Source organism: Oryctolagus cuniculus, chromosome 13 (genome assembly GCF_051225735.1).
Source record: "Oryctolagus cuniculus isolate XC-2025 breed Fujian yellow rabbit chromosome 13, ASM5122573v1, whole genome shotgun sequence".
NCBI classification, from domain to species: Eukaryota; Metazoa; Chordata; class Mammalia; order Lagomorpha; family Leporidae; genus Oryctolagus; species Oryctolagus cuniculus.
The window spans coordinates 110863878-110878335 of record NC_142879.1 but is presented as its reverse complement, the minus strand read 5'-3'; the positions used below and the strand labels follow the sequence as shown (position 1 = coordinate 110878335).

At 39.2% G+C, this 14458-nt stretch overlaps 1 protein-coding gene across 1 annotated transcript in view; it reads left to right on the top strand.

The window, feature by feature from the left end:
- Positions 1–8123, top strand: part of LOC103352374 (uncharacterized) — an 87397-nt gene extending 79274 nt beyond the window's left edge. Inside the window, exons 10-11 of the mRNA XM_089311281.1 lie at positions 5087–5194; positions 7972–8123. Of these exons, the coding sequence (XP_089167407.1) occupies positions 5087–5194; positions 7972–8123 (260 nt within the window). The remainder of the gene's footprint in view (positions 1–5086; positions 5195–7971) is intronic.
- Positions 8124–14458: the final 6335 nt, after the last annotated feature.

Below are 14458 nucleotides of genomic sequence, written 5' to 3'. Positions count from 1 at the left end.
TCCATTTATCTTATTTGAAGAGTTTAAAGTTTTATGGGGGCCAGTGCTGTGGCATAGTGGGTAAAGCTACCACCTGCAGTGCCAGAATCCCATATGAATACCAGTTTGAGTCCCAATGGCTCTACTTCTGATCCAGCTCTCTGCAATGGCCCCAGAAAGCAGTAGAAGATCGCCCAAGTCCTTGGGCCCTGCACCCACATGGGAGACCCAGAAGAAACTCCAGGCTCCTGGCTTCAGATTAGCCTAGCTCCAGCCATTGTGGCCATCTGGGAAGTGAACCAGTGGGTGAAAGACATACATAACTCCCTCCCTCCCCCTCCCCCCTTTCTTCCTTCCTTCCTTTCTTTCTTTCTTTCTTCTTTCTTTCTTTCTTTCTTTCTTTCTTTCTGCCTCTCTGCCTCTCTGCCTCTCTATAATTCTGCCTTTCAAATAATCTTTTTTAAAATTTTTTTTAATTTTTTTTGACAGGCAGAGTTAGACAGTGAGAGAGACAGGGACAGAGAGAAAGATCTTCCTTTTTCCATTGGTTCACCCCCCAAGTGGCTGCTATGACCGATGTGTTGTGACCGGCGCGCTGTGCCGATCCGAAGCCAGAAGCCAGGTGCTTCCACCTGGTCTCCCTTGCAGGTGCAGGGCCCAAGGACCTGGGCCATCCTCCACTGCACTTCCAGGCCACAGCAGAGAGTTGTACTGAAAGAGGAGCAACCAGGTCAGAATCCGGCACCCCAACCAGGACTAGAACCTGGGGTGCAATTAGCCAAGTGAGCCGCAGCGCTGACCACAAATAATCTTTTTTAAAAAATGAAAATTCTGTTTTAAAAAAAGTTTTATGGCCGGCACCGTGGCTCAATAGGCTAATACTCCACCTAGCACCTAGCGGCGCCAGCACACCTGGTTCTAGTCCCGGTCAGGGCGCCAGATTCTGTCCCGGTTGCCCCTCTTCCAGGCCAGCAGCCCGGAAGTACAATGGAGGATGGCCCAAGTGCTTGGGCCCTGCACCCCATGGGAGATCAGGAGAAGCACCTGGCTCCTGGCTTCGGATCAGCGCGGTGCTCCGGCCGCAGCGTGCCAGCCGTGGCAGCCATTGGAGGGTGAACCAATGGCAAAGGAAGACCTTTCTCTCTGTCTCTCTCTCTCACTATCCACTCTGCCTGTCAAAAATAAATAAATAAATAAGTTTTATGTAACATTTGTATACCGTAAGAGAATTAAATAATATTAAGCCTTTTACTATAAATTAAAAATGTTAACACAAGAAAGTATTTAACTTGAACAAAAATAAAATTGGATAATAAATTCAAATATATTTAATAACTAAATTATCTATGAAATAAATTCTTACACTTGTTCTGAGGTAATATTTTCTACATATGTTTAAATTTTATTTTGATACAAATTGTACGTATTTATGTAAGACCATTTGATATTTCAATCCAATTATACATCATGCAGTGTTTAATCTGGATAAGGCTATGTCTCTTCAGACATCAGTTCTTTGTGGTGAAATGGTCAAAATCCTTTCTTCTAGCTCTTTGCATCACACAATCACTATCTATGATCATAGCTCTATGCATTAAATACCAGAATTTGTTTCTCTACTTGGCTATAACCTAGTACCCATGGATCAATCTTCTCACATCCCACTTTCCACTCTATTCTCTTTATATTTTAACTGAATACTCTGTATTAATAACTCACTGCTACCATACTCTGAACATGTGCATATTGCCTTACAAAAAGTAAATAAAATATTGCTTTACCATTGTGAAGCTTGTATACACTATTTTGCTTTTGTAGTGAACTAAAATATCTCTTGTAAATTGAAATATTTAATGATATATTAAATGAGATGCCAAAACAAAAGTTTTTAAGAGCAAAAGCTGTTAAAATACATTTAATTCACTTTTAAACAACTTTTATTTTGAAATGTAATTTAGTAAATTTTATAAGAGTTCAGTGTAAACTTTGACAAATAATTGTCTAAGCTAACATAGGGTGACCACTGTGTAAGTCAAAAAACAGAGTCCTGCTCTCATTTAAGGTCTCCAACATCTGTCAGTGTTGCCTTGCACCCCCACAGTAGCAATCACTATATTAATGTTAAGGTAATAGTTACCGTGTTATCCTTTATTTTACTTAAAACCATAGGAAATTATCAATATTTCAGCCTATAAAACTGAGAGGTTCATGTGGTTCAATCTAATAGTTTTAGTATGTATCCATAAACAATGTAGTTCTTAAAATTTTATCAATACATAATGGTTAAATATTCTTTGTCAACTTGTGTTTTAAAGTTTAATGTCATGTTTTTGCATGTGACTAGATTTTATTTATTTTCATTGTTAAATAACACTTTTTAAAAAATATTTATTTATTATTTGAATGTCAGAGTTACAGAGACAGAGGAAGAGAGAAAGATCTTCTATCCTTTGGTTCACTCCCCAAATGACAACAACAGCCGGTGCTGGGCCAGGCCAAAGCCAGGAGCTGGGAGCTTCATCTGAGTTGGCCACGTGTGTGTAGGGGCTCAAGCACTAGGGCCATCCTCCTCTGCTTTCCCAGGTGCATTAGCAGGAAGCTGTATTGGAAATTGAGCAACCGGAACTCCAACTGGCACCCATATGTGATGCCAGCACTGCAGATGGTAGCTTAACCCACTATACCAGAGTGCCAGGCTTTAAATAATAATTTGTTTATGAATTAACCACTGCTTATCCATTCTGCTTCTGGCGGTGTATAAGTCAAGATCTAGCTGGAAAAGAGATAGCAGAAATTGAGGTATTTAAGGAGTTTTATAAAGTGATTCTTTACAAAAAGAAGGAAATTAGCCAATTTGGAGGGAAAGGAAGGTCCTTCTCAGTCTAGCTCTTTATGCCCTTAGCATCCTCACCTTGTTCTTCACTGATGATCAGAATGTGTCTTATCAGAATCCATAGAATTTCCAGGTAGTATCTATTTGTCTTAATTCTGTCTGTAATCCAGAACACTTCTCATCACCAATATTCTTTGTATAAAGTGGCAGAGGATGCAGGCGTTGTAAAAAAAAATGAGCAGAAATTATTACCACGGTTGCCCTTGTATGCATGTTATAGCTGCCCTCCTCCAACACCCTTCTGTGTTCTCATTCTCATTGATCTTTGCCACCTCCTTAGTAAATACAGGATTTTTCACCTGGTGAAGTATCACAAATCTTTATTCCTTTGATGAAAGACACCTTAGTGGCTTTATCTTATTAGATTGTCTCTGATTTTTATTTCATGACTTTTGAGCAGGAAAGAATTACAGAGTGATCTAGTGAAACCCCTGGGATCCAACTTGTTCTCCATTAATTAGGAACAATTCCGTTACCCCCTGATAAATGGGATTAATTCTGTGACCAGTATTGAAACTTCTGTCTATGCCTACTGATTTAATTGCATGGAAGCCCCAAATGGCAAATGAACTCTTTTTACCTATCTATTGGAAATGTGACTACTCCTCTGGAGAGTACATTTTTCTTCCCTTGGGAACAAATACCTTTATAGTCTACTTAATTAAGGGCTTTGGAAAACAAAGCAAAAATTCTGTAAATCGATTATTAAATGTATGGTATATGGAGACATGGAGTTGTTAGGCTTCGAGTGAGAGGACCATATGCTGACGTCTGACTTGAGGAATGTTTTATATCCTGTGTATATCTACATAGTAGTCCCTCTAGGTGTTGGCTTTCATATGTCAAATTAACTGAAACTTCACCCAGCCATTCACTGTTCCATCAGACTTGGTTCTTCAGGGTTATGGGGTTGTAGCAATGCCAGTAAATTTTATGGGCAGGAGCTCCTTGTGATACATTGCTTGCATATAAAATACGTGGTTGGATATAATGTATTGGCACTATGACAGTGGAAAAGAAATTCTTAGAAGTTATGAACAAGGGAATTTAAATTAGTAACCAAAATAAATACTTAGCCCATTGAGGGCATATTACTGCCCTTTCTAAGATATAAAGTTTACTGCAGTACATATGCCTGTGGGTGGTTTGCTCATCCCACAGGAAAATGATACTCTACTGGGGACTCAGTTTTGGCCTAAAATTTTGCCAAATTGAGCACTCAGTAGTGGCAATACCCAGGCTCATTCCCTATCAGAATAACTATATGTATCATAAACCTATTCCAAAGCTGCTGCTGCTATGGCCTCTTAGTATGTATGTCCATGAAATAAGCACCAGTGTAGCTAGTCCAAGAGTGTGACTGACATTCATAGATAGGCCATCTAGTTGATAGCTTACCCAGAGTTGATGTTGCCTTGTGCACAGTTACCTGGGACATAAATAACTTCATACCCTCTCATCCTTTCCTAGGAAGTCATAGCAAAAATTCCCATGGCTTCCTCATCATCCTTTTTCAGTATTCTCTCTTAGAAGCCCGTAACCACCTGGCCACAAGTCAAAGGAGATCTAAACCTCAGACTATCTCCAGTTCCGCCTACAGTGGGGCCCTAGATGCTCCTCCCAGAGTTCTGTGTGCACGAATTTCTCTTCACTGCTCTATTTCTGATTCCCCCTTACTGTGATTGAAAGATAGTACCAAATAAAGGAGTAATATATAAGATATACTCAGAAAGGATAAGCAAACTAATATAAAAATATGCAAAAGAAAGAGATTGGAGAAGAGTATGGTTCTCTGTTATTAGTAGGTGTGTACAATAATAAGTGATTATTTCAAAAACATAAATGTTAAATATCTGTAACCATAGACTCTGAAATATCCAAATATCTAGCTTTTCCCTTAAGAATTAGCTCTTTTACACCTACTTTGGCCTCAGACTCATGTCTTTAATGTCCTGTTTTTGTTATCATATAATTTTTACCTAAGGTTTTTGAGTTGCATGAAGATACCAGCTTTTCTCTACTTCAGTGATTTGTTCAGGAATGCTAATTTTGTTAAAATTTGTAAGAACTTAATTGAAGGTGGTATAGAAATGCACATACATTTTGACAATTACCAACATTTAATAAAATGAAGAAATATGTCACTGTGTTTGAATATGCTGTTAGAGTAAATGGATGGCTCTCTTCAGTGTATTTCCAATATCTGTTTTGTAGGTCAGAGGGTGGTTCAGAAGACGGATAAACATCTGTTTCCAGCAGACTCAAAGTCAAAAGATCATCATCAAGTTAATGAAACCCAAATTGTCCAGTTGGAAGCACTTGGTATGTACAATATGGCAGCTCCTGCACTGAGTGACATTGATGGGACCCCTGGGGAGGTGGGGGCTGTTCACTGATAGTAGAGCCTGGGGCTCCAAAAGCCCTAATCTCACCCCTGGATGATGTGCAGGAGTCCTTGCCCATGGTCCTCGGTAAATACAGGTGATGCTGTGGACTATGGCATATGGGGACATGGAGCCATGGGACGCGGCGGGTTCCTTGCTAATTCCCACAGGGTAGGTTCTGGAGACTCAGGAACATGGTGCTGATAGTAACAGTCCTGGAGCTCAGGCAGGATGTGTGAGGTCCTTACCCAGACTCACAGGCTAAGCTTCATTTACTCTGTGAGCATAGGAATGCAGGTGGGACCCTCCAGATCCCGCAGGTGCGCGTGAATTATGCCAGGGATTGTGGCATCAGAAGTACCAGTCCCAGAGCAGCAGGGCACAAGGATACTGCCCCCGCTCACTGCCCCCGAGGCTGGTGCCCTGGCTACCCAGCACCCTCTGTGAGATGCAGGAACTGCCCTCCTCAGGCCTGTCCTCTGGGCTTCTTTATGGGCTGCTGCTGGTGCTGAGCCCCGTGAGGCTGAGAGGAGCATCCCTTGAATGCACAGAGGGAACAGTGTTGCTCCAGGGCCTGTGCTCAGAAAGCCTGAGGCTGCAGCATGCGCGGGTTCTGCTGTCTGCCCAGGAAAATGCCCTTATGCTGGCTCTGGGGTTTCGGGTAGCCACAGTCACAGTGCTGCTTGCTATCGTCTAAGACAGAGTGCAGATCAGAAGTAGGACCATACCACAGCAGCTCAGGCCTGGTGCTTTGGAGCTAGAGGAGTAACATGTATTCCTTTAGAGGAGCATAGTAGTCGTGATGACCCCGTCTTTCTAGACTGGATTTGGAGTCAATGAGGACTGTGAAAACCTGCTCTAGTCAGGGCTGCCAATCTGCAGCAATGGTGGGGTTGCTCTCTCTGCTTACCTGTTCTCAGCAAGATGGCACGCCCACTGCTGGTGAGCCGGGAATAGGAGCTTTGTTCCTCTCTGCTAGGTTTCAGTCTCTACCATTTGCCATTCCCATCACTTCTTTTTTTTAAAGATGTATTTATCTATTTGAAAGGCAGGGTTACAGAGAGGCGGCAGGGGGTGGGGGCGGGGGAAGGTCTTCCATCTGCTGGTTCACTCCCCAAATGACCACAATGGCCAGAGCTGCACCAGTTTGAAGCCAGGAGCCAGGAGCTCCTTCCGTGTCTCCCATGTGGATGCATGGGCCCAAGGAGTTGGGCCATATTCTGCTACTTTCCCAGGCCACAGCAGAGAGCTGGATTGGAAGTGGAGCAGCCAGGACTCAAAATGGCACCCTTATGGGATAGCGGCACTGCAGGCAGCAGTTTTACCTGCTATGCCACAGCACCAGCCCTCTCATCACTTCCTTATGGAAGTTTTTCCTCAATCTCCTGGAAACGTGGTCCTTGCATTTTTCTGTGACAGAGGCAAGTGAAGGCCCTCTCTATTTGGCCATGTTTATCCTCCCCTAGATGGTTCCCGAATAAAAAAGGTTATAAAAATTAGATAAACGAACTTTTCCAATGTAAAAATGCATAACTATTATTAATCATGTAAATTATATTAATAAAATAATTTAATTAAAACAATTGCTAAAATATCCAATATAAAGATTTATAATATCAATTGGGAAGCTTGTGAGGAAACAGACCTCAGTGTTACCTGTAGTGGGTACTATATAATAGGTAAGTGTTTTTTAGATAGCTATATAAATTTTGAAAGCATTGATCAGGGACTGGCGTTGTGGCAGAACAGGTAAAGCTGCTGCCTGCAATGCTGGCACCCTATATGGGAACCAGTTCAAATCTAGGCTGCTCCATTTCTGATCCAGCTCCCTGCTAATGTGCCTGGGAAAGCAGTGGAATTTGGCCCAAGTGCTTGGACCTCTGCACCCATGTGGAAGACCAAGAAGAAGCTCCTGTCTCCTTGTTTCAGCCTGGCACAGCCCTGGCTCTTGTGGCCATCTGGGGAGTGAATCAGTGGACAGAAGATCTCTCTGTCTTTCCTTCTGTCTCTGTGACTCTGGATTTCAAATAAATAAAAAATACATCTTCAAAATAAAAAGTAAATCAGAGCAATTAATAGAAACTGGTTCTGGGTTTGTTCTCTCTCTTTCTCTTTCTCTCTCCTCTCTCTCTCTGTAACTCGTTCAAATAAATAAATCTTAAAAATTAAATTATTGATCCATCAAGTTAAAATATGTCTGTGGTACAGTGACAGTGAAAATATATAGTCCCATTGGTTAAGATATCTTTAAATTTTTTCTTTTATTTTATAATTAAAATCTAAATGACAAAACAATACTGACAAATATGTATGTTTTGTCATAATTTCTACTGTATTATATGTCTGCTTCATAATACCAACTTTACAAAAAGAAAGTAATTGATAAAAATAATAATGATTCACATTGTTACTTTGTTCAAAATATCAATAGAAATTTTTGGTGCTCTACTAGAATTGAAGTAGAAATGTATTCAGTCTTTAAGGAGTGAATTTGTAATTCTAATTTTTCGGAGTTTCATATGAAAGATCTGAATCTGTCAGATTGACTTCTGGCATTTATTGAAATAATTATTTTCTTCTTACTTGACATAATGATATATTAACATTTTTATATTTCAGACAATATTATCTTCTTAAGGTTAGCTCATAATGGAAATATTTCTATAGTGTTTCTCAATTTAATTTACTAAAAGTTTTTTTTTTCCATTTTGGTAGGTCAGGATATGGATAAACTCCCAGAAGAGGGTTTTTCTCTTCAAGATCTAGAATCAGCTCTAGGACCCATGGATCAATTTCATAGAAGTGATGTTAAACAACCACAAAGATTTCTAAGTATGTGTTTTATTGACATAAATATTTTAAAATAATCATAAAGCACAATTATTTTAAGATGTTTTAAATGTGGATCAGCTTTATAGTGTTTTTTATTGATTTATGGCTTTATAGTTTAATTTACTTATTAGGCTGAAAATTTTAAAAGATATTTTATTAAGAATTGGAATTCCAGAGAATACTATTAGCACTATATTTTACTTTATTTCTTAATTGTATTTGAGGAATCTTGTCTTTGTTTCATATAGTAATATTTCAGGGAGTAAAAGATTAAGAAATAATTTCCTAGTAATTTTATGTGTATATCATATTTTTCATGAAAGCTGGGGTTTTATTACTGATATTACATTAAAGGTAGCATGGCATGACCCTTTGAACCATCATATAATCAACATGGGCATAAGAAGCTTACAAAAATTATATTCTTAAAAATCAATTCATTTTTAAAAGCATGACACTCACCTAGCATTCAAATTTCAGTTCTTATCAAGTGTTGTTTTACCTGTTGCTGTAATCTGAATGTGTATGTCCCCAAAATTTGTATGTTGGAGCTTAATATCCAGTATGATATTAAGAGGCAGGGCCTTTGGGAAATAGCTATGTCATGAGTCATGAGGCCACCATCCTTAATGGAAAGTATTAGTGCCCTGTATAAGAGCTGTTGGGGTGCCCTGGTACTTTTTGCTCTTCTGTCCTGTGAAGACCAGTGCAAGGGCCATTTATGTGGACCAAGCCATTACTAGATGCTGAAATTGCTGGCATTTGATCTTGAACTTCCCAGCTTCCAGGACTGTGAGAAGTAAATTTCTGCTGTTTATGAGTTATCTAGGCTAAGTTACTTTGCAATGGCAGCAAGAACAAACCTCCCCCTCTCCCCCTCTCCCCCTCTCCCCCTCTCCCCCTCTCCCCCTCTCTCCCTGTCCCTCTCACTGAGAGAGTCCAAGCAAGATGGCTGGTAGAGGTGTCAGTTGTGCTTCTCCACAAACAGGAATGCAAAGGTGAAGGATATCTTTCTCATTTTGCACGATGATGGATGAAGTCAGGAAAGATAATGCCAGTGGCAAGGTTAAAAACAGTAGCGGCCGGCGCCGTGGCTCACTAGGCTAATCCTCCGCTTTGTGGCGCGGGCACACGGGATTCTAGTCCTGGTTGGGGTGCCGGATTTTGTCCCAGTTGCCCCTCTTCCTGTCCAGCTCTCTGCTGTGGCCCGGGAAGGCAGTGGAGGATGGCCCAAGTCCTTGGGTCCTGCACCCCATGGGAGACCAGGAGAAGCACCTGGCTCCTGGCTTCGGATCGGCGCAGCGCGCCGGCCATAGAAGCCATTTAGGGGGTGAACCAATGGAAGGAAGACCTTTCTCTCTGTCTCTCTCTCTCACTATCCACTCTGCCTGTCAAAAAAAAAAATCTCACTGGTGCATATTTCAAGAAGCTGTGGAAATCCAGACACCAGGAAGGTGAGATCTTTTACTTGGAGAAAAAGAAATACAAGATTACAGAGAAGCATAAGGTTGATCAGAAAACTGTGGACTTTCAAACCAAAACACAAAGCTGTTCCTCAGCCCCAGGCCTACCTGTGATCTAAAATAGAATTTATCCTCAAAAAATTGTTCTCTAGATGTCTTTCCAAGAACCTAATTAAATCACAGATACACAAAAAATAAAGAACAAATAAGTACTATACAGGTTGAATTTTCAGGAGAGGGAAGGGTACTGCATACAATGTGGACACAATAGAGCAATATGGGGACATAGGATCTGGATGGGCTGGTAAAGAAGGGAATGGTGTGTCTTACATCACCTGTCCTTTTCCTAGTTTCCCAATTTGAACCTTAGAAACCAGGCCCCAACAGATGAAAGTAGAATTTAAATCCAAACAGTCACTATAGTCAAAACAAGTCATAATTATAAAAGGCTCAGTTCAGTCAGAAGATAAATTATATACATATATCTGCATTCAGTTTCATAACAGCTGAGTATCTAAAGCACAGAAATGAAAGGAGAACTGATAGCAATATAATAATAGCTACATCCTTCAGGATTCCACTTTTAATGTAATCATACCAAATAAAAAATCAGTGAACAGTGGACTTGAACAGCACTGCAGACTTAATAGACATCTACAGAGCATTCACTCAACAAGAGAATACACATCCTTCACAAGTGCACACAGAAAAGGATAGTAACATCTTAGGTAACAAATTAAGTCTTGGGGCCAGTGCTGTGGTGCAGTAGGCTAAGCCTCTGCCTGGGGCACCGGCATCCCATGTGTAGTAGTATGTAAATATAAAGGTATACCTTGCTTATGGACTGGAAGAATTAATATCATTAAAATATCTATACAATTTAAAGTAATCTACAAATTTTGTGCAATCCCTATCAAAATATCAATGACATTCTTCACAGAATTAGGAAAAAAATTTTAAATTTATGTGATATAACAAAAGACCCAGAGTAGCCAAAGTGATCCTGATCTAAAATAAAGTGAAGCTAAAGGCATCACAAAACTCTACTTCAAAGCATATGGCAGAGCCAAAGTTATTAAAACAATATAATATTGGCACAAAAACCAGCACCTAGATTCATGGAAAATAGAGACAAGAAATCAATCCATATATAGGCAGTCAACTGATTTTTGATGAAAGTTCCCAGGACATACATTGGAGAAAAGATAGTGTTTTCAACAAATGGTGCTGGTAAAATGAGATAGATAGATAGATAGATAGATAGATAGATAGATAGATTTGACATATATATATATGTAAAAATATGAAATTAGCTCCCTACCTCTCACTATACACAAAAATGAACTCAGGATGGATCAAAGACCTAAATTCAAAACCTGAGATTATGAAAGTTATAGAATAAAATGTATCAAACATTTCATGACTTTGGTGTGAATGATCACTTCTTGACTAAAACTCTCAAAGTATAGGCAACAAAAGCAAAACTTAGACAAAGGAATGATATCAAACTCAGAAACTTCTGCAAAGCAAAGAAGCAGTCAGTAGAGTGAAGAGACTTCTGACAGAATTGGAGGACATTTTGTAAGCTACTTATCTGACAAAGGACTATTTTCCATAAAATACCAGCAACTCAGAAATTCAACAACAACCAAAACCAACTAATCCACTTACGAAATGACATGGATAGACTGTTTCCAAAAGAAGAAATACAAATGGCCAACAAATACATTAAGAAGTGCTCAATGTCACTGTCCATGGGAAAAAGCAAATCAGCATTACCACAGATATCACTTCACCCATGTCAGAATGTCTGTTATCCAATCATGGCAAGGATGTGGAGGGAATCGGAGTCTGGTGTTTGAGGAGTCATTGTGGCTCACAGACATGTCCTCTGTTGTAATCTGGCACAATTTGCTTCTTCTTTTCTATCCATTTTCCTATCAGTATGAGCTTCTGTTATACATCTGTAACCCAAGTGATACAAGTGGTTCATAAATGTGGCTTCTTGTTCACTTATTCTTTAACCAAAGTGTGGTCAACATTATCAAAGCATGCGTTTTGGGGTGAAAATATGCATACTACTGTGGGCCTAGGATAGCACAGTTCATATTACCCAGGATTTCCCAGCATCTTACTCAGGATTTCATAACCGTGGTTTGAGGTTGGGGAGGTTATGTAAGTTTCCTCTTTCCTTTCTTTTATGTCCTGGTTTCACAGAAGAGGAGGACAGGCTACATTCTGCCATCTTCCCATGGAATTGAAATACCCAGGAATTTTTCAAGCTTACTTTGTGACTCTGTAACTTTGTGTTGGAGAATAATTAGGAACACAGTTTTTTAAAAAAAAAAAAAAAAAACCATTTATTTATTTATTTGAAAGACAGAGAGACCGAGAAAGAGAGATCTTCCACCCACTAGTTCACTCCCCAAATGTCCTCTATGGCCTGATCCGAAGCCAGGAGCTAGGAGCTTCTTCCAGGTCTCCCACGTGAGTACAGGGGCCCAAGGGCTTGGACCATCCTCTGCTGCTTTCCCATGCCATAGCAGAGAGCTAGATCAAAAGTGGAGCAGCCAGGACACGAACTGTCGCCCATATGGGATTCTAGCACTGCAGGCATTGACTTTACCTGCTATGCAACAGCTCCAGCCCCCGGAACACAGTTTAAATATCTACATCAACCACCTGTCTTGAAGACACATAATGCTAGACCTCACAAGTGACTTGATGGGGCCAGTGTGTGTCACAGCAGATTAGACCTCTGCCTGTGATGCCAGCATCTCATATGAGCAACAGTTCCAGTCCCAGCTGCTCTGCCAATGTGCCTGAGAAAGTAGCAGAAGATGGCCCAAGTGCCTGGGCCCCTGCCCCCAACATGGGAGACCCAGATGGAGTTCCAGACCCCTAGCTTTGGTCTGCCCCCACCCCAGTCCTGGCTGTTGAGGCCATTTGGGGAGTGAAACAGTGGATGGAAAATCTCCTTTATCTGTCTCTCCCTCTCTAATTCAGCCTTTCAAATAAATAAATCTTTTAAAATGTGACTTGCTGAGGGAGAGGTATGTGCACAATGTGAGCCACATTTCTCTTCCCTGTGTCTAGAGGGTAAATAGATACATTGGTTGCCTGGTAAGTAATGATGTTTTCCTAAGAAATACACAGCTGACTGGATCTCATATGCTTCCCATTTATTGTGATTAATCCTCTCCTAAAGATAGTTCTCTTGTGGAACTATCTGATTATTTGTTTTGCACTTCAAATATTTAAAGCTTTTAAATTACTTGAAAACATTTTAAAAACTTGAAATATCTTATAAATATATGGATTTGTAGCTTCTTTGAAAAGATCTGTCCTGCATCTGTATCAGTCAGTGAGCATAACATCTCTATATGAAACGGGTACTCTCCACTTACCTCTGCTCTTCATGCCGTCCCAATATTGCCAGATTAGTTTCCTCACTCACGTGTAATCGTGCTCATTCCCAGTAGATATTTGAATTTGTTAGCTGGAGAATAGGTTTTGGAATCTAAAAGAACCAGCTTATTCCAAGATTTTCATATAAAAACCTAAGACCTTTCACAACATGTGTGATATCCCTAATTCTACCCTCCTCATCTGATAAATGGGGATAAAATATGTATTTATTTGAATTCTTCTAAGAATTAAAGAAAATAGTTAGAAACAATGCATAGTATAATAGCTATTTCATAAGCCTTTAAAATTTAGTTTACATATTTATATTACACTGAATGATTAGTATGTTATACTGCAAAGTAAATAAGATTAAATAATTTTAACATAAAATATCTCTAACTCATTTAGTGTAATTTTAACTCAAAATGTTATCTTAAAATAAACTAATCCGACAATCTATCAATATTTCAGCTAAAGATGAAACAGCCTCAGAATTTCCAGATTCAGCAAAGCATCTTCCACCACCCAGTGCATCCATAGGTGACCTGATACTTCATTTAGGCTTAGACAAAGTGATTGGTAAGTACAGGTTTATGTTTGAATACTGTAGAATGTAAAATATTTCTACTGTATAGTTTTGTTTTAAAAATCTACAATAATATAACAGGAAATTAAAATAAAATAATAATTTTATTCAATCTGCATTAAGTATGTATTTTTAGGGAACATGCTCTTCACTCCAACAAGTAACATTAGTTACATAATTGTTCATGTATTTTCCTTTACCTACTCATGAAGCAAAAATATAAAGGCTCTTCCATACATTGAAAGCTTTCACAATATAAGGTAAATACTATCTGATCAATTTGTTGAGAACATAATTTTATTATGAATGTTACCTTTTATGTTCATTGTATAATTTTGTGGGGTATAATACTTCAACTTATACATTCAGTGCAAATTGATCACTTCAGAGTGATTAGCATTTCCATTACCCTTAACTGTTGAAAACTAATTTTGATCAACATGTAGTAATTGTACGTGTTTCTGGGGAAGAGTGTGATTATTTCAATATATATATATTCATAGTCATGCATCAGAAGACTTAATATTGTTAACATGGAAAACTACCCAAAGTGATTCACATGATTCAATGCAGTTCTTATCAAACTCCTAATAGCTCTTTTCAGAAATAGGAAAGCACATATTAACATTTATATGGAATTTTAAGGGACCATGGATATTCAAAACAATCTTGTAGGACTAAGTTGTGGGTCTCACACTTCCTGGATTCAATAAACATACTACAGAGTTACAGTAATCAAAATAGTAATATAGTAGCTTAGGAACAGATACACAGACCAATAGGATAGAATGTAGAGGCTAAAAATAAATCCTTGTCTTATAGACAAGTAATTTTCAGCAATGATACTGAAACCATTCAATGATAGACTATTTTCATCGAATGGTTGAATGGATGCTTCTATTAAAAGAATGAA